Genomic DNA, 26,247 nt, shown 5'->3' on the forward strand with positions numbered 1-26,247 from the left:
TCTTAAGATTTTTAAAGACGCCAGCGTTTTCGGAGAGGAGCCTCTCCATTGCCGGAGATCTCTGATATCTTGCTGCTGCGCATTTGGACACTCGACTTCTCGGCTAAAATCTTCGTGGTCTTCACTTTAGTCACTTTGGTCTTCGGTGGTTCATCCTTGTGTCCAAGCTCCATCTTTCTTGGGGAAAGAGGAGAGCGCTTTATCTGAGTGATATTGGGCTTGCTTGGCTTCTGCTTGCTACGGAATGATCCCTGACCACCCGCCATCCTCCTTCGCCGATGTGGGCTGATCACCACCTTGGAGGACTTGGCAGTGGTCTTCCTGCCAGACTTGCGATCACTTGGGGTTGCGACGGGCCCACGACCTTTCGATATCTTCTCGACCAGTTTCTTGATCACCTCCTTGTTCGTCGGCGGCTGGACTTTCAAGGAGGTTTGCTTTTTGGTCAAATGTGCGGCAGTTATCGCGTTCGGCGGACATGGTGACGGTAGGTCGAATTCAGGGGTATCAGTCATCTTCATCGGAATTGGCTTAGATTTTATGATGGGTTTCTGCTCCTCTTTCAGCCGGCGTGACAATGTATTCGATCCTTTGACAGCTTCTTTCAATTCACGGCGTAGCCTCTGGTGACGTTCCACCATCATGTCGAAAATGGAGACTATCGGCGTATCCAGCAGAGAGGTCATCGTGTTTGAACAGAATAAAAGATTGCTAATATAGAATTCTTTGAAATATTTTGGGATAAATGTGTAATGGAAATGTGTGAGCTGAGGGGGAGCGTTTGAAATATGAGCTACAGGAGAATCGGAAAGGGTGGGAAATGATATTCCATGACTGTCTGATCGAATAAATAAAAATATAATTTCTTGGAAAAATGATCTAAAAATTATAGTTTAGTAAAAACAAAATATATATACAATTTTCTCCATATGCACATATAAAAACAAAATTTTAAAAAATTTAAGTAAAAATATTTGCATACTTTTAGGAAAAGTAAAGTAAAGTCAAGTAAATAAAAGTAATGTAAACTTTGAGATTAGTAAAGTTTGAAGTTTATTTGGAACTTATATTAAATATTTAGCTTAAGAGAGTGATAATAGTATCCTTAATAATTGAAGTTATATATTATATTTTAAAAATTATTTACGTTTTTGGCATTTTTTTTAATCATTTTTGTTTAGATCTAACAGCGACGCAGTCTAGCAGGAAGTGAGTTATAAAAGGCTTCGACCCAATTTCGATTGCCCTGTTTTATTTCCCAACTCAACCAAGTTCAAAAGCCTTAAAGAAATTCACATGACGCCGAATGACTAAGATCACCGACTTTTTTGTGTCGCTTCTTTTGTTGCATTACAGCTCTCCCCATGGGCTATATCAAGAAATCGCAACCTGACTGACTGATAAGAGTTCAAGTTCATTAAACCTCATAAAAATCAGGAAAAATTTGTGAAATTCAGAAAGTCTTTCAACGGTTCTTCGATGTAGGAAAATAAGAATGTACTTAAGTGTGTATAGGTGGAAAGGCAGTGGTACCTTTTTTGAAAATTATTTTATTTTGAAATTTAAAAGGAATTTGTGAATTCCATATTTATAACCTTTTCTATTCATACAGCAATAAATAAAAACATATATGAGGTTAAAAACCTTTACTATTATGTTGACCACAACTGTTTACTAAATTCGTATGTATGTATAAATATTTGGCTGCGAAACTAAATTAATAGAATTTTAGCAAAAACAAGAAAAAACTAAATTGGAAAAGCAACAAATTATTCACATTCCCTCCCGGCAATTTGCTTAATAAAATTTGTCTAGAAATTCAATATTTGTTGTACGCACACGCATACACTGCCACAAAAAAAGGCCAACAACACGCACTTACGTACTCCCAAAAAAAGAGCAAAATATGGGAAAAAATATGAATCTTATCAGCGGTAGGACAAAAACAAAGTTCAGTAAAAAACCGAAACAAGAACAAAAAGAAAGCTGTCAGAAATCAGCAGGAACAACAACAAATTGGATGTGTTATTTTTCAAGGTTAAGAGCAAGTGCGTGTGCGTGAATTTGCCGCCAGTGTATGTGTATGTGTGTCTCGCACATTTTGCACATTGTGCGTATAAATAAAAAAAAAAACAACAATAAAACCACCAACACAGCAACAGGAAAAAATAATTTTTTTTATAGCGAGCCGAGAGCTACGCACCGAAAATAGAGAAAAAAAGAGCACAGACTGCAACAACAAAACCCGGCAACTTGGCGACTTTTTTCGCTTTGCCTTTATGGCAACATAATAAAGTTAATAATTTCGCTACAAACTGAACAATCATCATTATTTAGGCCTAATATGCAATTGTGCGTTATTTTCCATATGATTTGGTCAACGACCCAACCACTGACACATTTAAAATTTTTATTATTTTATTATCGTTTCAAGTTCCAAGTGTAATCTCCTCCCTTTCTCCCTCTCTCTCTCTCTTTCTCTGGCTATTTCCCCTTTTTTGCTCACCCCCACAGCTACAAACATACATATTGCACGCACACACGGTACGTATACGCATTCAAATTGCGTATACGCAGCGTTTACCCTCGCTGAGTTTAATGACTGATAAGATTGAAAAGCTGGCATTTGCCTAACAGAATCAAAAAGAAATTATAAAGTGGACTAAAGGGAACTTTCTAGAGAATTATAAATAGGTTTTCCTGAATATTTTCAGGTTTCAAAATAAAGAAACCTTCTTCTAACTAAAATCAGAATTAATAGAAAACACTATTAGATTTTTCAATTAAAGATAATAATGAAAGTATACATAAAAGGTTTATATGCCCTTTTTAATACATATTATCAATGTACATATAATAACTAATTTTCAAACTATATTTCAATCTGAAACCCCTTTACTAATAAAACAGAATAAAGAATCAACGCTAGCCATTTTCAAATGAGTCAATCGCGACACATTAAATCGCCGCAAAGCCGTTCGCTACTCTAAAAACGTCTCGAAACTTGTTGAATGACTTCTGGGTTGCCAATCAAGACCTTAAATTTCTATCGCCAAGTCGAAATTTGCGATCGGCCAAACCAACACACCAACTTTTTCATTAACTTGTATTATTTATCAACGAGTATTATCGGTGTGCCGGAGGAAATGTAAGCTTGGATAACATGGAATTAACAGCAGGTGAAATGATCTCGCTGTAAGCCTGTAACATTTGTAATAAGGCAAGCAGAGCGGAGCCAACTTAACATTCATGTAATGAAAAGAGAGTGAGAGAGAGACAAGCTGCAGTGAGAGTACACTCAACGAAAAAATGAATTTTTATAAACTATATTTATTATTTTTTAAATGTATATTTTTTATAGATTTTAATCTATATCATAGTTTTTAAAATATTCTTTTTTAGCTGTATTACAAAATTTATAAGATCTTTTAAAGTTTTTTTTACTAAACATTTGATACCTTAATAGGTGGTTTCTGTACCATATTCTCAAATATAGAAAACATAAAAATGGAATTAAAGGTTTAAGGTTTTTAAGCTGTAAATAGAACCAGTTTTTGTATATTATACACCTCACTAATTTTAATATTTTTCTTATAAAACATTATTTTAAAGTTTTCAAATGAACAAAAAAACTTGTTTTTGGTGCAAGCGCCATACGCACGTGCAGATGGATCGTAGGCGGTGAGAACGGGAGAGTTGGAGAGTTCGACGAGAGCAGGAGAGAACGAGAATGAATGTCATTCATGGCTAAGCAGCGCCGTCGACAGAGGCAGCGGCGCTTGGAGCGGGAGCGCGAGCGTTTAATTTTAACGGTCCCCACGATCGGTTCAGTTCGAGATCGAAATCGGGCTGCGTTGGATGTTTTCTTCAATGCTCAAGCGCGCCGAATTCGCGTTGTGTGGAAAAGCGGAATAGCTCTCTGGTTTTCGTCGTGTTGTTCCAGCGTTTTACGTTTCTACGTTTCCCCATAATATTCGTTCGATCTGTCCGTCTTTTCGGTTCGGCTTTACAAATCCCCCCAAAAAGCCCCCCTCCCCGAAAAAAAATTAACTCGCGTGTTATCAAAAATGTTTACAAGAAACCTACATATGTTTAATGAATAAAACAAAGCAAAATATCGTTTAAATTGCTGAAACAAAAAAATGTGCTGACGTTTTTAAATATCACATTCGGAAAAAAGCAAAGAAGAATTTTATTACGTTCCGTCGCTTTTTGGGTGCGTTGTTTTTGTTACTTTACTTTATATTTTATTCAAACACATTGAAATTGCACAAAATGAAAACTGACATTTTGCTCTGGCGCTTTGTTTCGCGCGGGCTAATTGGCAAATATAACAAAATCCGCAAAGCGTCTCCACTTCTCCCTGATTCTCCTTTATTCCGTTTAATTATCATTTCGGTTTCTGTTTCGGTGGCAGTGCATATAGGAAGTTGTCGGAAAAGTTGTCCAGCTAAAAAACTAAAGGAAACCACATTTTTGAGGAGACGCCGCGTTGTCTAGGCGAAATTTTGTGAAGTTTAAATTAGATTGAGTTTTAGAATTGAAGAATATTTAGCTTAAACTGAAGTAAATAGTTTGGAGCAAAACTAACAACAGCTGGTTCCTGTGGTTTTATGAATTTTCGCTTGAAAATACTACGCAGAATTTTTCCTAACTAACCAAGCCTTAATTCTTATATAAATTTCCTGGAGAAACCAAATGAAAATGCAAAATTAAAGGTATTGAGCATACATCTCATTCTAGGGATTTCATCAGTTTTTGCATGGTAAACATTGCAAGTTGCACAGGGCGTTACACACAAATGAGTCTATCCAGCCCATCAATTTGCCCTCTAGAAATTTCTTGGTACAACTAAATTGCTGTTGAAAACAATTTTAAAATAAAACCATGATGATAAAATCATTCTGTGAATTTTTTCATGAACTAAATTCTAATGAAAGTGTCAAGTGAAAAATCGTAAATAATATTGTTTCGATTTTAAAAAAGTCTTTACTTTATTGAGGTGAACAAATTATTCTGTCAGTTATGTGCAATTTCTTATTGTCTTTTTAAAATTATATCACAACTTATTCAACTAGTAAGTTATGAAAAACTGGCCATCATATTAATTATCCCTCTACTCTTCTCTGATTTTACTATATTACAGTCTGCCATAATTTCGAGAAAATAAAACAAAAAGGAACCAGACAAAGCCAGGGAATTATGAAATTTTAAAGAAATCCCCAAAAACCCAAGACCCAACGGCAACGAAATATGTTTAATGCATTAAAATAAAGGAAACGTGTTTAAGGCGAGTGCAGGCAAAAGGCGAACAAAAAGTTATATACACACGCGTCGTATATATATTTAAACAAGATTTACATTTAAAATCAACCAATACACACGTACGTATATTTAAACTGTGGCGGCAACACAATAACAACAATAACACTGAGCTAAAGCGTTCACAAAAAGGTGATAATGATTATTTCCAAGGATCTTTTCATATTTGGCGAACAAATTTTTGCAACAATCATACCAGAAGGTGGAGCCGCAGCGCTAGCAACACAGCAGCAGCAACATCAGCAACAACAGCAACAACAGCAACAGCAGCAACATCAGCAGCAGCAGCAACAACAGCCGGCAATTATAAATTCAACAGCAACAACGACGACGGCAACTTCGTTGGTAATAAACTCGACAGCAGGAGCAGCTGAACAAGTTGTAGAGGAGTCATTAAAAGTAGCAACAGCAACACCAGCAGCAACACTACCAGCTAAACAGGAAACAGTTGAAGTTGCTCCTCGCAAGTTGGCAAAAATTCAAAAAATTCCAAAGGAACCCGAGGAACTGAAAGCCAAGAAAAAGGCAAAGTGTGAAGCAGCAGCGACAGCAGCAGCAACGCCGGCAACTCATTACGAAAAAATGCCAATGAATTTGATGATCGTGGAAAGTGTTGAGACAGTCGATATGGGATCATCGGACAATGACAACGAGGCAACGGAGCAGGTACCGTTGGTGAGTGCCAGCCGCCGCAATCTGGCCAAAATAGTGGCCGATTGTCGCCTCCAAATCGAAGTGGAGCCGCCGGCAGCAGCAGCAGCAAAAGCCTCTGCTCCACCAGCAACAACGGATGCAACAGAAGCACCGGCAGCATCATCGGTGGCAGCCAGCGACTCTTCTGCCTCATCATCAGCTTCGTCGTCGTCGTCATCGGCATCTTCCAGCAGCTCAACATCCTCAGAATTTACGCACACATCACAGACCACGATACCAAGTACGGATAATCTAACGTCATCCAATGGCCTGGCCAATATGGGCAAAAGCATTTTAGTCGATGCCAAAAGGTGAGTGTTCAATCAGCAGTGACCCAATTTCAGAGCAGAGCTCGTACCTACATAAATCCAACTCTGGGTGTTTTTTTTTTGCCTGCCTGCGTTGATTGCATGCAGAGTTCGTCTCGATAAGGAGGGGAAAGTGGAGGCCATCCAAGGGTAGATCAGGATTTTTCTAAACCCACAGTTCTCTTGGCAACATTGTAGAGTTTTTTTTTCATTTAACCGGTTGCATTCGGTTGACAGTGAGTTGGGGGCCGATTTATACAGTTTGAGCAGGAACAAATTACTCCTACTCTTAAAAGCTCAATAAAGAATTCACTTCATCTATTGCACAGCAGTTGTGGGCAATTCTGTTGAATTGATGCACAGAATTGAGGTTCTAAAGAAATTAGGTTGAAATTCAATTGCGGATTGATTCATAATAAATAGATAATACTATTAGAATAAATGAGCAATTATTTCTCTAAATTAAATCCACGCTAATCGGTTATTAAATTAGTTATCTCTTTTGGTAAAGTGTAAGCTAAAACTATAAAACTTGTCCCAAAACTCAAACTTCCGGGGATTGACTAGATTATCATTCAACTTGTTAGGGGACATCCCCTTCAGTATCTGGTTAATTTAATCTCACTCGAGTTAAAAAGGATACCCAACCCCTTCTTCTTCAGCCCAAAAATGAAAAAACAGGTCAACACTGCAGTTTCGCCTCGAAAATTGGGTTACATTTTGCAGTGTTCAACCACAAAAAAAAAAAAACTGTGGAATAAGAGAAAAATGCATGCACTTTTGCAGAGAAAAAATAAATTACAAAAAGAGAACCGAGTTCTCTGCCAGGATCAGGTTTTTTGGCTGGGAGCTGCTCGTTATTGCAGTTTTGTAGCCGCTTCCCTCGACTTTGTTGCATTTAAAGGGGGATTATATACACACGCTTCCAATATTCGGTGTATTGGTTGATGCATCCTGCACCGGGTATTATGGCTTACAAGTTTCTCGGCCATTCTCACGGCAGCAGCTGTTGAATTTATTTTCCATAATATTTCCGCTTTGCGAATTTCTGGATAATCTTCTTTTTGAACGCTCCGCTTCATTTGGTGGAATTAACTAGCAAAGTTGTTAAAGTAAAAAACACGTATATTTAAATGGGAAAAAGACATACTTAGTGTGAACTATATTAAAAAAAATGATTCGTTTCCCTTTTATTTTTAGTGGGTAAATTGCAATCAACACAAAGTCCGCTGACGAAATGTTTTTCGCCTGCCCTTTGATGGCGGATAAATTGAAGCTTTTGCAAATACACTGTGAAAACAAACATAATCACTGCCATTTGCCAAAGTTTTTCAAACTGTTGCAATTCTCAAAAAAAAAGAGGGAGAAACCCCAAGAGGGTGGTGTTTTATTTCTGGGCTCTGACTAAAGCTAAATTAGCCAGCGGATTCAATTATTTATTTTAATTCGTTTGTCAATCCAACCAACTGACTGCATGGCAGCCTTTGGGTTAATGCCGAGATCGGATCGAGTTCGCACAAGACTCAATTATGTGTTGGCAAATTAAGTAAATTAAATTACAATGAGAACATTGTTGGGTCGCTCGATGTCGATGACTGTCGAGTGCAGGCTTCATTATGTGCATTTAACATAAATTTTTCAATTTTTATGCGATTCAGAGTGCACTCCAAGTGGAGGTATTCAGTCTTTTCTGGCCCTCACTGTTCGAGAATGCAAATCCAAGATCTGCTTTTATTTTTCCTCATTCACCGTTCGCTTCTTTTGGCCGAAGAGCAATTTAAATGCATTTTTTTCGCCGTTTGCCTTTATCTGGCTGGTGGCACGTTTTATTTTCGCCATGGCTCTTGTGATTATTACTGTGTGTTTGCTGTGTGTTGCCGCTGATGTTGATGTTGCTGTTGTCGCAATTTTGCCTGAAATTGGTTCACAGTTGACCCAGTTTTTGTTGCGGCAGCAGCAGCAGCAACAAAACCAGAGGATGGAATCGATGCTCGATTTGGAAGCAACAAAAAAAGGCCGAAAATAAGAGCATCCACGGCAGCAGCAACATGTTGCATATTGAACTTATTTAAGCCTGAATGAATCACTAAGAATAATTCCCCATAAGCCAAACGGTGCTCTTACCGACTTACTTTTATAATGGAATTGTTTAAATAAGTGACCCGGAAAAATTTAACTGCTTTAAATATATAGTATTTAAATTGTTTACAATTTCTGATGTTATTTCGAATTTGTATTCTCGTGGTACAATAAATATTAGACCAATTGTGGGCAATCAAAAAAGACGTCAGTTTTGTTTATGACATTTCAAGAAAACTTCGGAGCAATAAGCACAATGGGAACAAACCTCTGTTTCATTTTTCTGTAACTTCTTGGATTCTAAAAATCCAAATCACATTGATATGGTTCACATTTTGAGAGCTTAATGTTCCATTACAGTTTATTGAACTTTGTTGAACACAAACAACTAAAATCGTTCCCAAATCTGTTTTCAAACTATGTATTTATTTTTCTTTTTCTGCTTGCGGCGAGTTTTATTGGAAATACATTTGGATATGGAGTAGAGCAAACCATAAGGAGGCCGATCAGTATAACACAAACAAATCCGCTTGAAGAGTTTTTGGTTTTCGATTGAAAAATAATAAGGAGTGAAATGGGCGAGGAATCAAGTTCAATTATGTGAAACAAAACGCTGACATCAGAAGAGAAATATTATGCATAATTTTGAAATTTTGATTGTGGCAATACTAAATATAAAATAAATATAAATTACCAAATTTCCCTTTCGAGTTAGAACTTCTCAGGATCATTATGTACTGCATAGTTGATTAACTTTTGGCGATTCCACAAACATTTTTATTAGTTGGATAAACCGGTTATTGAACTCGTAAGTAGGTCAAGTTTTAATATGATTATGTGCTACACACATAAATATCGAGAGAAATCTTAAGGCGCGTCCAATGCAGGCAAACTCCAAATGGCGCAGTTGCTAAATTTGGGTTGGGTTTGATTTCTTTTAGGAGAACGTTAGATGCGAACCCAAAAATCTCAGCTCAGGTTTTCGTAGGTAGCTAGAAAGGATTGAGGACTAGATTAGAATAGTTTTTTTTTGGGGCAGGTAAAAAGGGTGCAGCTGGCTGTCAAAATGGGTTTCACAAAAGCTCTTCCTCGAAATTTGGCTCCCTCTGGCATTCTGCTCCTTCAGCTATTTTAGATCTATTGTTCGAACTTTTTCTATTCTATTCGCATGCAAATAAAAGGCTTTTGTGGCCGTACTTTTCGTTGTACATTTTTTTCCACAGATCAAAATTTGGGGAGAGAATGTAAATTTTGAATTAGAAACTTGAAAATGTTTTTTGAGGGTTGCGAAATAGAAGAAACAATAGAACGGGTTTATTATTTTTTTGTGCATAATTTTAGCTCATTTTTAGTATGCTCAAGTAAATTTGAAAATGTCCAATTTATTTTTTTTGAACTTTATCAGGCCTTGCAAATTTTCTTAGGGCTAACATAGATTTATTATCCAAGAGTGGGCGCCCACAGATGCCTCTGGTTCCGAGCTGTGATCTAGAAAATCTCCCAACTAGACATGACAAAACAAATTGCCAGACGACCGAAACAGGAAAACGCATTGCGCAATGCAGGGCAAAAAAATCAGGCGAAAAAATAAAAAAGAACAGGGTAAATAAGGCAGAAAAATTGCAATTTATTATAATTTAATCTAGAATAGAAAATTAAATAGAGTCGCAGCTGGGTGCCTCCGTTTTTTTCCCGTCTAAGTTCAGTTCTGTTCGGTACGGCTGCATACATAGTGGGCTGTTTGCCCTGTTTGGGTTTTATCTACCGTTAGGCGTGCAGTGTCAATAACACGGTGCGTGAAAGAGATGCAGCTACCCCGTAAGAAAGAGATGGGGCGAGGTGGGGGCGTTGATGACTGATGGGGGGGAGAGCGGGAAGAGGGAAAGAAATGGGGTATATGGGGATCCAGAATGGCAATGGGAATCGGAGTGGCAGTGGGTGGGAGAAAGAGAAAGAGGATCGGGCCTGGGGGGTGACCAGAAAGAGAGCGGAGATGGGTGGGCAGAAAGAGAGGGGTGCAGTCGCTGCAATGGAGGCCAACGTCGCTCTTTGACAACTGTCACTGTCACAGTCACAGTCACTGAAACCGAAGACCAACGGCGGCGACAGCTCTGCACATTGGCTCCATATCGTTTGGCAAGTTGCTAAAAATTAAAAGAACTTTGTGGCAGTTGTTCATCTTAGAAATTTCTAAAAATAAAAAATTTAAAATAATATTAATTATTATCAAATATTATTATTGAAGAAAATCCCTTCTATTTTAAAACTTTTATCATTTTTGTTAGTTAATAGCACTTTGTAAAACTATTTTATGGGCTAACTGCCACTTTTTAATAGCATTACAGGACACTGTTTGCTTGACAATGTGGTTGGAAGTTGCATATGTTGTGGCTTTTATTGTTGTTGTCGCCGCTGCTATTCCTGAGCAAACGAATAAAAATTAATTCAAAAATAAATTATTGTCATTGCCATTGTTGCCGATGTTGTTGTTGTAAATTAGTTTAAATTGCGGTTGCAGCGGTCTTTTTATCTGACGTTATTTTATTATTGCCGGCTTTCAAGAGCTCAAATTATAGTTGTTGTCGAGTGCATTCACTTCTATGGCAAAGATTTGATGACCTTTACAAGTTCATGCCGTATGAACGTTCTTGAACCCGCAGCCCCATTATTACTGCACATTTTGTTAGTTTATTTATTTGTTCGTCTGTTTTTACGGCTGCCCCACCTGGCGTATGAATATTTTCGTTTTAATTTTCCCTGCCGTCTGTGAAAAACTTTATTAGTTATGCATACATTGAGACCGAGAAAAAATTACATTTCACATTTGTGGAAAATAAGACAAACAAGTTTATTAAAACATAACTTTTTACTGTATGCATTGCAGTCGAAATATATTTTATCATACTTCGAACTCAATTTTTTGAGTACATCTCAACATTTATTTTATGTTGCTTTTGCCAAAACAAATATAATCTGTGTTTTTAGATTGATGTAAATACAAAATAAAAAGCATTTCATAAACATATATATGTAGGTAGTATTTAGAGTACTAAAGCACCTTTTTTTAAATCTAAAAATATTTAAATATTTTTTAAGTTTTCCTGTTCGTAAAACTGAAGTTTCCGACGTTTGTTAATTGCTGCACAAAACCCAAGCTTGGAAACTGCAAACTGTTGCATAACACGCACATAAAACATTTCGTCTAACTATCCTTTTGGCCCGGCTGACCAGCATTAAATCATAAAAAAAAATCTCAAATAAAAATCAGCCATAGCAATAAAATGCCAAATGCATTTAGCCAGACGGAAAGCCATAAAACAAATTGCTATGGTTCACTTTTTTCGCTGGCTCGCTTTGAATTCGTTTTGTGTAATGACATTAGGCCAGAATAAATAAAATAAAAACTAAGCAAAACAAAGGAAACTGAAGCAAGAGAATTGCTTTTAAGGCGCCTCAACATCAAATCTTCAAGTTTATGAGTTGCATTTTTGCTTTTGCTAAGTTGACCAATTTGACGGCGCTTGTTTTGGCTCCAATACTAAAACAAGTAAAATTTGGTTAGAAATAACACAACTTAATATTTAAAATTTGTGGCATTATGAATTTTTGAGTCTTAAGATTTTAATGTATATTAATATATTAATAAATGTTGAGGTATATTTATCAATTGTTTTCGAAATAAGTAATGATTTTCTGCTTTTTATCTTTCTGTGGTCCTTCCAATTTTTTTGAGTACCATGGCGTGCCAAAGAACTTTTGCCCAAATAATGGAAGAAAGGCCAAAAACCACTCCAACCCTCTCTTTTTCGTTCTTTTTCTCGTTCTGAGCTGCCATCTGTGATCTGTTGCCAAGGGGCCCCGGTGCCCCATAGAGGATTTCGTGAAACCCATAGACCTACATTTTAAACAAATTGCCCCCCCAAAGGCCCGTCTCTTTCGCTCGCAAGTTGCGTGTGCGCGATGCGATCAAGAATTTGAGAATTTCTCGGGTTCTTTCGCTTTTCAGCCGTTTCGAGTCGAGTCTTTCTTTTATTTTCGGTGGTCGGGTTGACTTCCAAGAAGCGCCTGCATTAAAGCCAGCGCAATGATAATCAACTTAATGATGATGAAGCAGAAGATGCCCAGATCCACAGAGTCAGTCAGTCAGTCAGCCACTCAGTTAGTCAGTCAGTGTGTCTCTTTCGCGCCTCTACCCTTTCTTCTCCCGCTCGAATTCTTCCGAAGAGTCTTCTTGCGGCATCAGCAGGCTTCCATTGCCAGCCACTTCTTCTAATCGCGTCTTCTTGTTTCTGCAGCATCATCAGATTTTGTTTGAATACCCTTGCCGAGGGTATTATAACTTTTTTGATCGGAATTCTTTATTTATATTGATTTTAAAAAAAGAAAGAGGGTATTTCTTAAAGTCGTTTTGGGGAAAAAGGTTAGTTATGGTGTATTCTTTCGATATTATAAATTTGTTTTCGCCAAAAATGTATAAAATTGTGTTTCCTAAGTTAGGACTAACATTTACTAAAATTTAAACTTAAGTCCAACAAAGATTTAAAATAGGCATCACTGTTTGAAAAGTTCAATCTTATAGGGTACCCAAGCAATCATTATTATATTGTAAGCCTCGTTTCTTTTATTGTTATTTTTGTTGCTATCTGACGACTGCGTCATCGCAGCAGCAGTGAAGATCTTGAATCGTCCGTCTCGCTCTTTCTCCCTCCCTCTCTCTGCATCTGTCTCGCTTCCGCTTGCGGCAGTGGGTCTTCACTTTCGCCAATTCTGAGCTCCATTTGCAGGTTCAATGGCCTCTGCCTCTGCTTGCGTCGACGTTGGGCGCCATTCGCACGTTTTATTTGTGCTGCTTCTTCCTTTACGATTTTGTTGTTGTTTTACACTTCTCGCCTCTTCTCTCTCTGTTTTTCCCCCCTCTTTAGCCCCTTACTTCATCATTTGTATGTTTGCCCGTTTGTTTGTTTGTTTTTCGCCTTCGCTTTGCCCTGCAATTTGTGGTTTTGTGTTTACGTTGTTGCATTTAATTTCTCCTCGTTTCATTCTATTTCATGTATCCTTCTCCCTTTTCCCACTTATTCTTCTCCTCCTGCTGCAAGATTTTTTCGCTTACTCATCGCTCTTGCCATTTTGTTATTATTCTTCTTATAGCCAGGCTATTTGCAATTATTCAGGGATTTTTATTGACATCAGACACCGATCAGAAGTTTTTTTTTATAAAATAGCACCAGGATCTCTAAAGATATTAAAGCTTTTACTTGTGGATCTGAAGAAAGAAAGAACTATCCCTACCCTTTGGCTTATTGTGTTTCTAAAAATTGTTTCTAATTATATAAAAATGTATTTGAAGTCATTAATTGTATATCCCGAAACCCCCGAGTAACTAATAACGCAAATTTACCGAAAATTACATTTGCAATGTTTTTAAAACCACCTTTATGCGCTTTTATTTCAGCTTTTCCTGCTCATATTCAAATTACCAATGAAACTTGATAAAATAATTTAACCAATTTCCCCGTGCATCAACGAGGCCAATTTAATCACACACTTCCGCATATGCTAACATATTGCACTGAGCTTTCCCACAATTGGGTGAAGTCATTAAGTCGGCTTGTACTGTGTAATTTTAACAACTACGCCCAAAAATTACGAAAACTCGGTGATGGGGGCGGAGATCGCAGTGTAATTAGGCTATTTACCGTAAATGGGCGAACAAAACAAGCTCAACGACTGTAATAACAGGCATTAAAATCATATTTGGAACGTAATAAAAGCACATTACTCCTGCAGTACAAAATCAAACCTATATTTAGAGGCTTACCCTTAATAATTAGCTTTTACTCTAAACTGCAAATTAGAGCTTATAAATTTCGAAATGCTTTAAGCATTAATGTCGTTAAATATGTACCTATACGTCGAATGTTTATGCTTTTGAAACTATTTGTATTTGCATATTAATATTTCCTTATTGAAAGCTATAGTAAATATTACAAATGACCGATTGCAAGTTAGACAAGCCAATTTCGGGCCATCAAAGTTCAATGCTCACTTAATTGTCTTGTCTGCCAGACGAAAATTGGCTCAAATTGGATTGGGATGCTCGGCTGTCAGATGCAGATACTACACACAGTATGGTATGCTCGTGAGATACATTTTTGACAGCTGCAAGGCCATGGAAAATATATAGTATTTATTGGGAAGCCAGCTGAATTTACACATGGTGTGTGTACAAAGTTGCAGATACTTTAGACTTTTCTCCGCCTTTCGCCGGGTGCATTGTTTACGACATTTCGCTGCCTCATTTTCCGCAGTCAAAGACATTTTTGTGTCGACTTTTCCCCAGTTTCACTCGGTTTTCTTTTCTCAAATTGTCTGCGGTGTGGGTTGTGTCGTCAGGTGATTATCGCCTTCCACACTCGATGGTTCTGCAGCAACGAATGACCTCTCTCTCTCCCAATATCTGTAGTTAATTTGTATGCGAAAAGCTTACTGAACACAAAAATAATATGTTGAATTATTCCAGTGCTGGCGGTGTTAAAATATGCTTTTCCGTTGAATTTCCTGAAAACATTTAAATCACATTGCATTGTTTGTTTGTTAAACTTATTTTACCATTTTATCAATGAGCGGATAAAATTCAATAATGAAATATTTCAATTAATGAATTCCTTAACAAGTGTTTTTACACCTGGCACAAGAGCAATCAGCACAGTAAATGATTGAGAATATTAAAATTAATTTATGCAATAACTCTTTGTACTCATTTAAGTTTTAAATAGATTTCTTTGACACATAGTATTTTATACTAATTAAAATTATAGTTTTGTTTGCAAATCAGTACTATTTATTACACGCTTTGGATTTATTGGATTTATAAATTAATTATAAATGTAAAACCTCAAATGGCTTTCGGCCTTTCCGGTATTTATTTCCCTTTCAGCGAAAGCAACAAAAAATCGCACTCACCTGCAGATACAATATTTGCCCAACTAATTCGCAACACTATAGGTTTTTTTGTGCTTTGTTTTATCTACGCCTATATTGGCGTTTTAACTGTTAAATGAGGTGATGCAATTGCCGCTCTGAGTCGCTCGAACATACAGGTGTGGATTGGCATTCTCAGGTGATTGCGATGACCCAATTGCAGTGACACTTTCAGCTAATAAATTGCATTTAGTATTTTCTTTCACTTTGCGGCTGCTTTCTTGTCACATTTTTTTTTTATTTTCGCCATGCAATTTGAACAGCATTTTTATAATTTTTACATAGTTCATAAAGTTTCTTGAAGCATCGAGAGAAAGTGCGTGAGACAGAGCTGCAGAAAAAAAGTGGCAAAGAAAGAAACACTAGAAACTGTGTCAATTAATATGCTAAATTATACACATCCCCAGATCTCTGGTTGGGTGATCGGGTGAGAGGAGGTATTGGTGGAGATGGCGGTGGTGCTGGCGGAGAGACGCCCCAGATGGATGCCAATCAATTGCCAACTAGGAAGCATAATTCCCAGCTCAGCTAATTACCACACAATGACGTGAAAGTTCGTGAAACCGCAGTGGATGAGGCTATGGAGGCAGAGCAGAGGCAGCCCAAGCCCAATCCCAATCCCAAGCCGAAAGAAGAAAGCGCTTTCTTGTTTCATTTGCCATATATCTCGCTTGAAAAGTCACGACACAGCCACCATTTCATCTGCGTTTTGAATCTTTATTGCAACTTGAACCAACGACAACGGCTGCGACTGGCTGCTGCTCGAAAACACTCACTGGCAAACAAAAAGCGAACACATGTCGTATGTGCGATATTTGCTTCCTGCCCCCAAGTGGCATCAGATAAACAGCACCAACCCACCCGACCAACCAACCCAGCCCAACCCAACACCCCCTCTCGAAGTCGAGTGGTCGGCAACAAGTGCCACTTGACTCAACTTGGCTTCGTCTGCCGCAAACCCCCTTTCTTTGGGTTGGTTTGACCCCACATTTCAATGATGGCGCCCGGAAAGTTACGTAACATGAGCAGTTCATTAAAGGTTAACGCTTTGTTGTGTTTATTTACGTCACCTAACTTTGGCTAAGAAAAGCTATTTATTAAAAGACCTTTTTGTAGTTTCTAGTAATTTAATATTCAATTATTAGTATGGCAATAAATTGAAAAATTTTAATAATATAGAATTTTTATTAAAAATTTTGAATTTTTAATTCAGAAAATTACCAGAATGGAGCCTACTTCTCGGAGTCTTTATTGCCACGATCCTTTTACATTTTCGAAAGAGGCATTAGTCCATCTGATTTAAGTTGGCCCCTGGTAAAGTTGGTCAACTCTGAAAGTAGTTTGGTTTAGTTAGGATTCTGCTTTCTATCGCAATCATCATACGTATCCCTCTTCGCCTACCTTCCCAATTCAATTAAACCAGAAGAAAGATAAATAAATAACCAAGAAGCCAAGACACCCACACAGTAATGCGGACGAAAGGAGAGAGAGAACTTTGGGAAACTGGTATTCGCGCGAATACTTGATATCAATATGCATGATATGCATGCATAAATTACGTATACGACATGTTGTTCTGCCGGCGGTCGCCGCCGATCTTGCCACTCTCTTTCGCCTGACCTGCATTTCCTCGACTCGCAATTCCAGTCCCGACTTGAGAAATTTCGAAAAACCTTGGCACATTTGTCAAAACTGCAAAACAAACAAGATCGCGCACAAATGCCTAGCCAATTTGAATAGTTCCCTGTTCAGAGTGGAAGGCCACAAATTAAGCCGGCAATAAATAACAAATCAAAAAGAACTGACCAAGGAAAAAATCGAATAAAATTCAGTCAAAGAAGAGCCACAGCCAGAAAAAAAATTCTGCCAAAAGAATTGGGTCAGTAACACGCAAAAAAAGAAAAAGAAAATAAAACAAGTCAGAGAAGAGGAAGGAGCAGGCACACAAAGAGTGAAGCAGACCCAAAAGCACAGCACGCAAATAAAAATTCAATTGAGCGTGGTCATAGCTACAAAACAAAACTCATATAATTTGAGCAAAAAACAAAGAATTAAAAAAATCATTGACAATGACGCGACAATCAGGAATTTCTGTCAAATGTTTTAGGAAGTTCAATGAAAGCAGATCGACGCAAAAAAGCATGACAAAAATTTAATTAAAAGCAGAACATCAAATAAATTGCACAAATTCGGTGACCCAATTTTTTTAAATCACTTTGTTTTCTATTCATCTATTTATGTTTAAATTATGAAGGCAGAAAAACAAAAAAAACTCAAAAAGCAAAACAAAAGGAAAGTCAATGAACTCTTCAAGCCCTTGTACAGTTCCGATCAAAACAATAGGATTATTTAAAACAAAATTTAAAAAATTTTTAATAGGGCTTGTAAAAAACTCCTTATTTTTGGGAAACCTAAATAAGAAATCGTTTATTTTGTCTTATTTTTTTGATTATTCATAATGTTTCTATTATAAATTTTATATTTTTATCATATTTGGGATCATTTAGACTTTAATTAAATTATTTTATCTTTAAAGTACTTGATACGGTATTTCCATGGGGAATTACATTTAAAGTTTATACATATTACCGTTTTTTTTTTAATATTTTTGGTTTTAAGGAAACGCTTAAGCTATCACCTAGAACTTTGAACTTATGTATACGATATACAAAGAATATACAAACGAACGATAGCAACGATCATCTGTTTTGTTTGGCAACTTGTTTAATATCGGTCAATGTATTCACAAATACAATGGGCAACAAAAACCTATATTAAATACAGTAAAAAAACGAGATAAGAATTTCAAAACAATTTTTCTTTTGATTGCGTGCTACACACAAACACACACACACACAAAGTGAGATCTGTATGCAATGCCAAACTTTCACGTAATTTTTGCGTTGTCTCCATCCTGCTCTTTCTCCACCTTTCTCTCTCTTTCTTTGCGTGTGTGTGAATTATATTATTTTGTTTTGTTGCTGTTGTTGCTTTATTTTGGCGTCTGTTTTGCTTGTTGTAAAAGTCAATAACCTTTTCGCGTATTCAAGAAGCCAGTTCCAGTTCCTCGAGGAGAGTTCCCCAAGAAAGCGACGCCAAAAAAGCCAAGATTTAGTTTTTTTTTAGCCCGTTGTGTGGCTGGCCTTAATCAAGAGCCAAAAAAAAACCAAAAAATAGAAATAAGAAATGGCATCATAGCCGTGGGTTAGATAAATTGTTAGACGGTTACTTGGTCAGTAAGTTAGCTTTCTTGGCCCCAAAGAGGAGGTCAAAGCGGGCTAATTACGTAAATTATGAAGTCTGGGGAAACTTTTCAGGAAGTTGATGCCGGGCTAATGGCTTTCTCGGATATTGTCAGTTTTTTTGGAGAGTGCTTTTATAAGTTTCGGAAACAAATAGTTTTCTTTGCAATAAGGATTTTCTAAGAAGTTTACTAAGTAGACATAAAATATAAGCACATGTATTTTTATGGGTAATTATTGATAAAACAATGTTTTTGTGAAATTGTTTGTATTATAAAAACTATAAATAAAATAAATATCTTTATTATAATACGTTTTACAGTTTTCTTAGCTGAAAAGAGCAATGTAAATTTGGAAACTATTACCTTTAAAATGAATATGTTCTGATTAGTTAGATTCCTTACCAATTGAGTTTTAGGAGCCTATTACTTTTAGCCGTGGTCTACGTGATATTTGGCACACAACACAACTCCCCAACTCAGTTCCAATGTCGTTTATAAATTGAAAGAAAGTTTAGTTGATGGCTGAAGAAGGAGGGTTATAAGAAGCCAGCAAACTTAATATACTTTTCCCATGCACAACAAAAGTTTCTCACCCGCCATGCCAGCATTGGAAAGAGAAATACAAAACATTTGGCTCGTGTGATATGACACCGAGGTTGAGGTCACGTGTCTCGCCAGCTGAGCCACAAAATCGTTGTTCTGTGCACAATTCGCGATTTTGGTGGAAATTGTGCCATGCGAAAACTGCATCGGAAAGGGGTCAGTAGTTCGAGGAGGCTGCTATTTAGCCCACTTTTGCGGAAAACGAACGTACAACCATCTCCTGGAAACGTTTTAGTTTGGAAAGTTGGTTCGGAAGTTTTGTTCGCGGGCGAAAGTATTTGGTTTCCTAGAAAACCAAACATTTCACTTAACTTCTAATGAAAAGTAACAAGTAGCTGAAAGTTATGAGATATACTGAAATGAACAATTTAAAAGCAAAATCATTGTTTGTTTTAAATTTTATTTTTATAAAAATGTCTTTTTACACATTAACTATAAACTGTAGTTGCACTTGAAAAAGTTAATTAATTTACTGATTTTATGTTATTATGTTTAATTTTTTTAAGTTTTCAAGATCAAACAAAATTTATTAGACTTTTTTCAGTATCATTTTATTGATGTATGCGCTCCAATGTTCGGTAAAATTTATTTTTTTACTAAAATATTTCTTCTTTTTGACGAATTGACTTTGAAGCTTTTAAAAGAGATAAAGGACTAGGTGAAAAAAATCACTTGTTCCGATTTCCAAGTTACCATTTATATTTTCCTTTTTTTTTATTGATTTTTAAGCTTTTCAATTTGTAAGCTTTCAATAGAATCCGAAATTGAGGATTATTGCGGCTCAGCCTGACTATCCGACCCGGACACTGGTTATTGTTAAGAATCGGGGAAAAAAGAGCTAGGAAACTCGGGACTGCCGATGGCAGGCAGAAAAAAAGCACATAAAAATAAAATGTATTCATCAGATACTTTGCATGCAGCCTGTGCGAGTGCGTGTGCCTGCGATGGTATATGTGGGTATCTGTGTGCGCTGGCTTTGTTTGTCGTTGTTGTCTGCTGACTGCATTGACCCCCACTCGGGCCCCCCTATCGCCGTCCCTTTCCCATGTACCAATGTACCGATGTACCGCCTGGTCACCCATCCCGCTCGCACTCACGCATCGAGTGCGGTTCAATGCACTCGACCGGACTCTCTATTTACTTTCGGCGCCTACCGGAGTCGATCGGCGGAAATTTACATTTCTGTATAATTTGTAAATTAAATTTTCTGCTCTTGGTCGAATAATTTGATGGTATCGTATGGGATGGAATAGGATGGGATGGGATGGATGATATAGATCCAGAAATAGATGTTATAACTATAACGGCGTTATCTACGGTCTATTCATAAGGCTGAAGGCCCATCTGGCCAGTGAAATATTTAAATAAATTTGATAGGTACGCAAGAGCAGCGTAGAATCCACAATTCTACATGCAAGAGGCTATTGACTCCGTCTCTCCCTTGGGTGGGTATGTGTGTGTGTGTTTTTCCTCTGTATCTGTGTGCGTAGTGGGAGTAAAGTCGAAGCATTGACCGAGAGTCGGGAGACAGAAGAAAGCAAGTGAGAAGGCCGCCAGCGGCTTTTCCGACTCCAAGATACCCGGCATTAATGGCCATTTGTTAGGGCCATTAAAATTACAAACAGAGAAATACACAGAGAAAAAATGGATCGGATATAAAATATGTGAATTTATTTTAGGACCCATGGGGTATCTAAGATCTTAAGAAACTTTTAAACTACTTTGTCGATGGTAGATATTTGTAAAAATCATGGGTTCTATATAATAACCTAAATCAAAAATCTTTTAAATGATTTAAGACATCTAAAATATTGCGATAGGATATGAAACAGTTGTTATGCTTTTGAGTAAACAACTAAAATACAGATAATACAGATAAAACCGTTATAAATAAATCTTTCTTTAGCTTCCGTACTTATTTAAGATCCCGAAACCGTATAAGCCTGCGCTACTTTTCGAATACTGGGTATCAGCGGAGAATTACGAGAATCACGCACAGCCCCAGAACTCTCAGTTCCATATTTCCATGCCGAGAACATCTCGTCTCTCTTAAGGCCAGTGTGCGTGTGCCTTTTGGGTTTTGAGTGTTTGCGTGAGTGATAATGCGACGGCCACACATGTGATATCGCCGATAACAGTTGACAGTGGGAACAAGTCGGGGACTGAGTAACTGTATTGCTGTATTGTATTGTATTGCCATATCCCCCGACTTTTGTCGCACTGATTTTACTTTTGCCTGCGCCGCGGGGACATTGACTTTTGTTTTGTTTTGTTTTGCATGAACATCAACAAAAGGTTTGTGCCGTTCCGTTATATGATAATACAAACGAAAAAATATGAACATTTTGATGATAAGGATAGGGAAACATTGGAGTCTGTGGGGTAAATCTCCAAATGAGGTCGAGAATATCTAGCAATTTTGCTTCAGGAAAAGAGGAATTTAACCAAATGTGTAATTGACATTTACCTGACTTTTAGTTCGAGTGCCTGAAATTGAGCCCTTCCTTTGAAATGTTAAATACAATTTTGATTATCTCATATTTATCTCGAATTATGTCTCTTGCAGCAACTCTCCGGCCTCTTTATCCTATCACTTTGATAAGTCGCCGGTTGGCCCGGAAAAGCAGCATCACAGCATCAACATTTGCAACAGCCACCACCCACATCAGCAGCCCCAAAATCAGGCGCAACACAGTCTGCAGTTGACCTTTCAGAACCTCAATGTTTTGCACAACGAACGCCAAATACTTTCCGATGTGAGTGGATTTGTCAGGTAACAAGATCAACGAAGCGAAATCACTTAAAATTAATCATTGATTGCAATGTGATGCTATGCTGCCAAGACAATGGCTTTTCAGTTAAATTAAAACCATGGCAACCTAGGAGCAATACTTAATTAATTAGTTGTTTACTAATGGATTGTCATTGTATTGAATGAGCTGGCAGCTGCAGTATTTGTAAAAGCATTTATCTTTTACACGTTGCTGCTAAATGCTGGATTAGAATTGTAAAGTGCACTTAAATATTACATTTATATTTGGGAATTTGTAAAGCAAATATCAAAGTTGGCAGCAGGGCAGCATTAACCAAATCCCTTAACCAATAATCCAGCCCTCCTCTTTGTAATACAGTCCCTGCGAGGTGCTGGCCATCATGGGTCCTTCGGGCAGTGGGAAGACCACTCTGCTGGACTGCCTCAGTGGCCAAAGGCATATCGATGGCGGCAGTGTCTTCCTCAACCGTGAGCCCCTGTCCAAGAAGTGGCGCCGAAGGATCGGCTATGTCCTGCAGGAGGAGATCTTCTTCCCCCAACTGACGCTCCGCGAAACGGTGGTCTATACGGCCCTCCTGCGTTTGCCGGAATCGATGCCGCGGGCGGAGAAGATGCGCCAGGTGGATCATATTCTGGAGGCCCTGGAACTGGGTTGTTGCCAGCAGACCAAGTTCGGGGACTACCTCAACCGGGGACTATCCGGTGGCGAGAAGAAACGGGCGAATATAGCCTGCGAACTGCTCACCAATCCGCTGCTCATGCTTCTGGATGTAAGTGAATATGCTTCTGCAGTATTTAAAAATTTATAAAAAATCCTTTTTATATAGGAACCCACTTCTGGACTGGACAGTCACTCGGCCATCTCACTGATGAAGGTCCTGAAACGGTATGCCCAGCTGGAGCAGAAGACCATCGTGATCAGCGTGCACCAGCCGTCGTCCCAGATGTTCCACATGTTCGACAAACTCCTGCTGCTCCACCAGGGACGCACCGCCTACTTCGGGGACGTGCACAATATCTACCGCCATTTCGAGGACATCGGAGTCACCATCAAGCCGCACTACAATCCCGCTGATTTTGTGTGTAAGTAGAGTAAAGGGGTATTTTGTGTTTGTCGGGAAGTAGAAGAAATTTTTTAAATTGGACTATTCATTAACAAGTTATGACTCATAACTTATGGACAAGTAATGAAATTCAAGCAGTGCAAGCAATCGCTTTGCTACATACATATCTCTATCTCCCTCGCACTTCCTTTAACTGAGTAACGGTCTTTTTAAATAGAATTTCAAAACACAAAATTTTAAAATTTTTTTTACACAACCGAAATTAAATTAGGTTTATATATAATTATTATATTATGAAAAAAAGTTAACCAATGAAATGTGTGTGAAAGATCATATGTCTAATTATAATTCATTCGTAAAGCATTCCATTTTGATATTAAATATTGATATTAAATATTTCTTGGAAATATTTTAGTTATATATAAAGTAAAATTTGCCGGGTCTAATTCCTTTTCCTTTCTTCTTCAGTGGAACAACTGAAATCGCATCCGGATATCCGCGAGAAGCTTTTCATAGCCGCGAAGGAGTCGCACTGGAACTATCTGAACCGCAACTGCATCACCAGTAGCCACCAGGCCGGCGATTCGGTGGCGAAGGGCAAGCGGCAGCCGGAGAGCATCCTAATAGACGATATAATAAATAACTACTATAACCAGCGATCCAACCGGCACCATCATCACCACCATCAGTACGAGAACCTGCACCACCACCACGCGAGCAGCGGCTGCCAGGGGGAGGATGACGAGGAGGCGGCCCAGCACCTGGTGTGGTGTGCCCAGTCGGACTCGCAGTCCAACTTCAGTTCGTGCGCCTCCAGCGACTGCCATTCGTACAGTGCCAGTGGCAGTGGAGCACATGGACATGCGTCGGATGACGACTGGCTGTCCTATCCCACCAGCTTCCACACCCAGTTCTGCGTCCTCTCCAGTCGCAATTTCAAGGAGGCCAAGCCGCGGATGCTCTCGAAGCTCAATTGGTTCCAGACCATCGGACTGGCTCTGATGGCCGGCGCCATTTGGTTCCAGCTGCCGCGAACCGAGGAGTTCCTGCACGACCTTCAGGGCTGGATGTTCTTCTCGCAGACCTACTGGATGCTCTTCGCCCTCTTCGGGGCCCTCAATTCATGTGGGTTTTATGAATATTATTTGGGTGTTAATATTATTAACTGATTTATGTTTACAGTCCCCTCGGAGCGAGAGGTGGTGAGCAAGGAACGTCGCTCCGGGGCTTATAGATTGTCAGCCTATTATCTGGCCAAAATGTGTGCCGAGCTGCCCTTGGTGATCACTTTGCCCACAGTCTACCTCATGATCAGCTATCCCATGCTGGGCTGCACTAGGTGAGTATTGTCTTGTCTTCAAGCATGGAATCTTATAACTCATATTTAATATATTCCCAGCTTAAAGCTCTTCTTCCTGATGCTCATCTTCCTGCTGATCAACACGATTGTGGCCCAGAGCGTGGGCTTCTTTATCGGAGCCTGCTGCATGGACATGAACGTGAGCATCACCTTGAGTGCCCTCTATACGCTGGCCACCCAGCTATTCGGCGGATATCTGTCTTCACGCATTCCGGAGGGCCTCAGCTGGATCCGGTACACCTCCATGATCCACTACGCCTACCAGAACATGCAGATTCTCGAGTTCCGCGAGGGTGCGCCTATAGGGTGAGCTATATAAGAACCTAACCTAATAAAAATTCGTCTTGATATAATCGCCCAATTATTATTAAAACAAAATTAATTAAAAATTGAATATGCTATAAAAAATCCATTTTAGTACCTATATTAAAAACGAAAATGGATTTTTTATAGCATATTTAAACGATTATAGTTATACTATTATTTAATACCCCAATATGATAAGAGTAATGAAATATTAAAACATTTTTATATTTTACAAAATATTTTTAACCGAAGGATATATTTGGCAAAGTACCAATCTACGGTTATTAAGATAGAAAAGATAGATATAGATGTAAGATAATATTTTTTTCACATTATTAATTTTACTTAATTATTGGATGTTTTTTTGCAGCTGTGGATCGCCCAGCAGCTACGAGATTTGCAAACAGCAGTCAACCGAATTCATTCCATACGAGGAAATACTCAAAGCCCAAAACTCGACATCACCGCTCTGGCTGAATACGCTGATCCTGATGATGTTCTTCCTGGTATTCCGGTGCCTGGGGTACGCGGTGCTGCGCTACCTGCGCTGCCCCAAAAAGACGTGATATCTATCAATCTATCTATGCATATCTATCTGAGCAGACATCGAACCAGTGATACGTAATTAGTTAATGCCTACCATTGCTAAAGCCGCTGCAAACTGAACAAACTTGCTAAATTGCGCCAATTTTGTGATTCAATTTACTTTCAAGCCACACACCATTTATGTTTAGCTATTACTACGAGTATAACTACAATTATCCTTACACCTTACACCCACTATTATAGTCTAGATGTGGTTTGCGATGGGGCAGTGCGAAGAACTGTTTTGTAAACATTTATCTTTGTTTTGTTTTATGCATTTTAATTGTTAGCCGTTTATGTTATTATTCGCTATTTTGCCGCTGAAACACAAGAGAAAGTGAGAGGGAGAAATGGAGGAACTATTTGTTTTAATGTACGTTTTAAAATCCCCAAGGATTAATTACTGCGGTCTGCCCTATTCCCACACCACCCCGCACACATGCCTATACCTATGCATATATCGTATGTTTATAATGAAAACGCTAGTAATTTTGTAGAATATTGCAAATTTTTTTCGCTTGGGAAAAAACACTGTGATTTAGTATGCTAGTTTTTTAATTAGTTTTAAATGGACAGCATCAGTGAATTGTGCTTGTCCGAAGAATTGTAAAGCCAATAATGTAGTTAAAAATGAAAAAGATCAGCATCAAATTGTATGAGCTTATGGCATAAATTGTATTTTGTTTATATTATCTAATTATATGTAATTAATCTTATTTAAATATACATACAAATGTAAACTGAACCTCTGCCTTTAAATATTTATGCAATTTACGCAAAGCAAACCTTCTGGTGTTAAAATCCCCTTAAATATTCATGAACATGTAAGCTGGCTAAGCTTATTTGTTTTTATTGATTGTAGTCAAATGACTTTTGAATTTAATTGCACAACCAACTGTTCATTTGATAATTTCCACCTCACAAATTTA

At 38.1% G+C, this 26,247-nt stretch overlaps 2 protein-coding genes across 4 annotated transcripts; one reads left to right on the top strand and one right to left on the bottom strand.

Moving 5' to 3' along the window:
- Positions 1 to 11: 11 nt before the first annotated feature.
- LOC108068814 (uncharacterized) lies at positions 12 to 686 on the bottom strand. Its single transcript, XM_070214235.1, has one exon. The coding sequence runs from the start codon at positions 684 to 686 to the stop codon at positions 12 to 14; it is 675 nt and encodes a 224-aa protein (XP_070070336.1).
- A 3,136-nt stretch (positions 687 to 3,822) lies between these two features.
- Positions 3,823 to 26,063, top strand: E23 (Early gene at 23). Of its 3 annotated transcripts, none has more exons than XM_070214388.1 (9): positions 3,823 to 4,216; positions 5,147 to 6,326; positions 21,797 to 22,003; positions 22,362 to 22,773; positions 22,831 to 23,086; positions 23,536 to 24,192; positions 24,250 to 24,406; positions 24,467 to 24,733; positions 25,104 to 26,063. In XM_070214388.1, the coding sequence occupies exons 2-9, from the start codon at positions 5,461 to 5,463 to the stop codon at positions 25,297 to 25,299; spliced, it is 3,018 nt and encodes a 1,005-aa protein (XP_070070489.1). In that variant the 5' UTR covers positions 3,823 to 4,216; positions 5,147 to 5,460; the 3' UTR covers positions 25,300 to 26,063. The 3 variants fall into 3 exon arrangements, with proteins under 3 accessions (XP_070070489.1, XP_044251230.1, XP_070070493.1); XM_044395295.2 differs by lacking the exon at positions 3,823 to 4,216 and adding an exon at positions 4,347 to 4,718; XM_070214392.1 differs by lacking the exons at positions 3,823 to 4,216; positions 5,147 to 6,326 and having other exon boundaries at positions 21,816 to 21,986.
- Positions 26,064 to 26,247: the final 184 nt, after the last annotated feature.

This window comes from Drosophila takahashii, chromosome 2L (genome assembly GCF_030179915.1).
Source record: "Drosophila takahashii strain IR98-3 E-12201 chromosome 2L, DtakHiC1v2, whole genome shotgun sequence".
NCBI classification, from domain to species: Eukaryota; Metazoa; Arthropoda; class Insecta; order Diptera; family Drosophilidae; genus Drosophila; species Drosophila takahashii.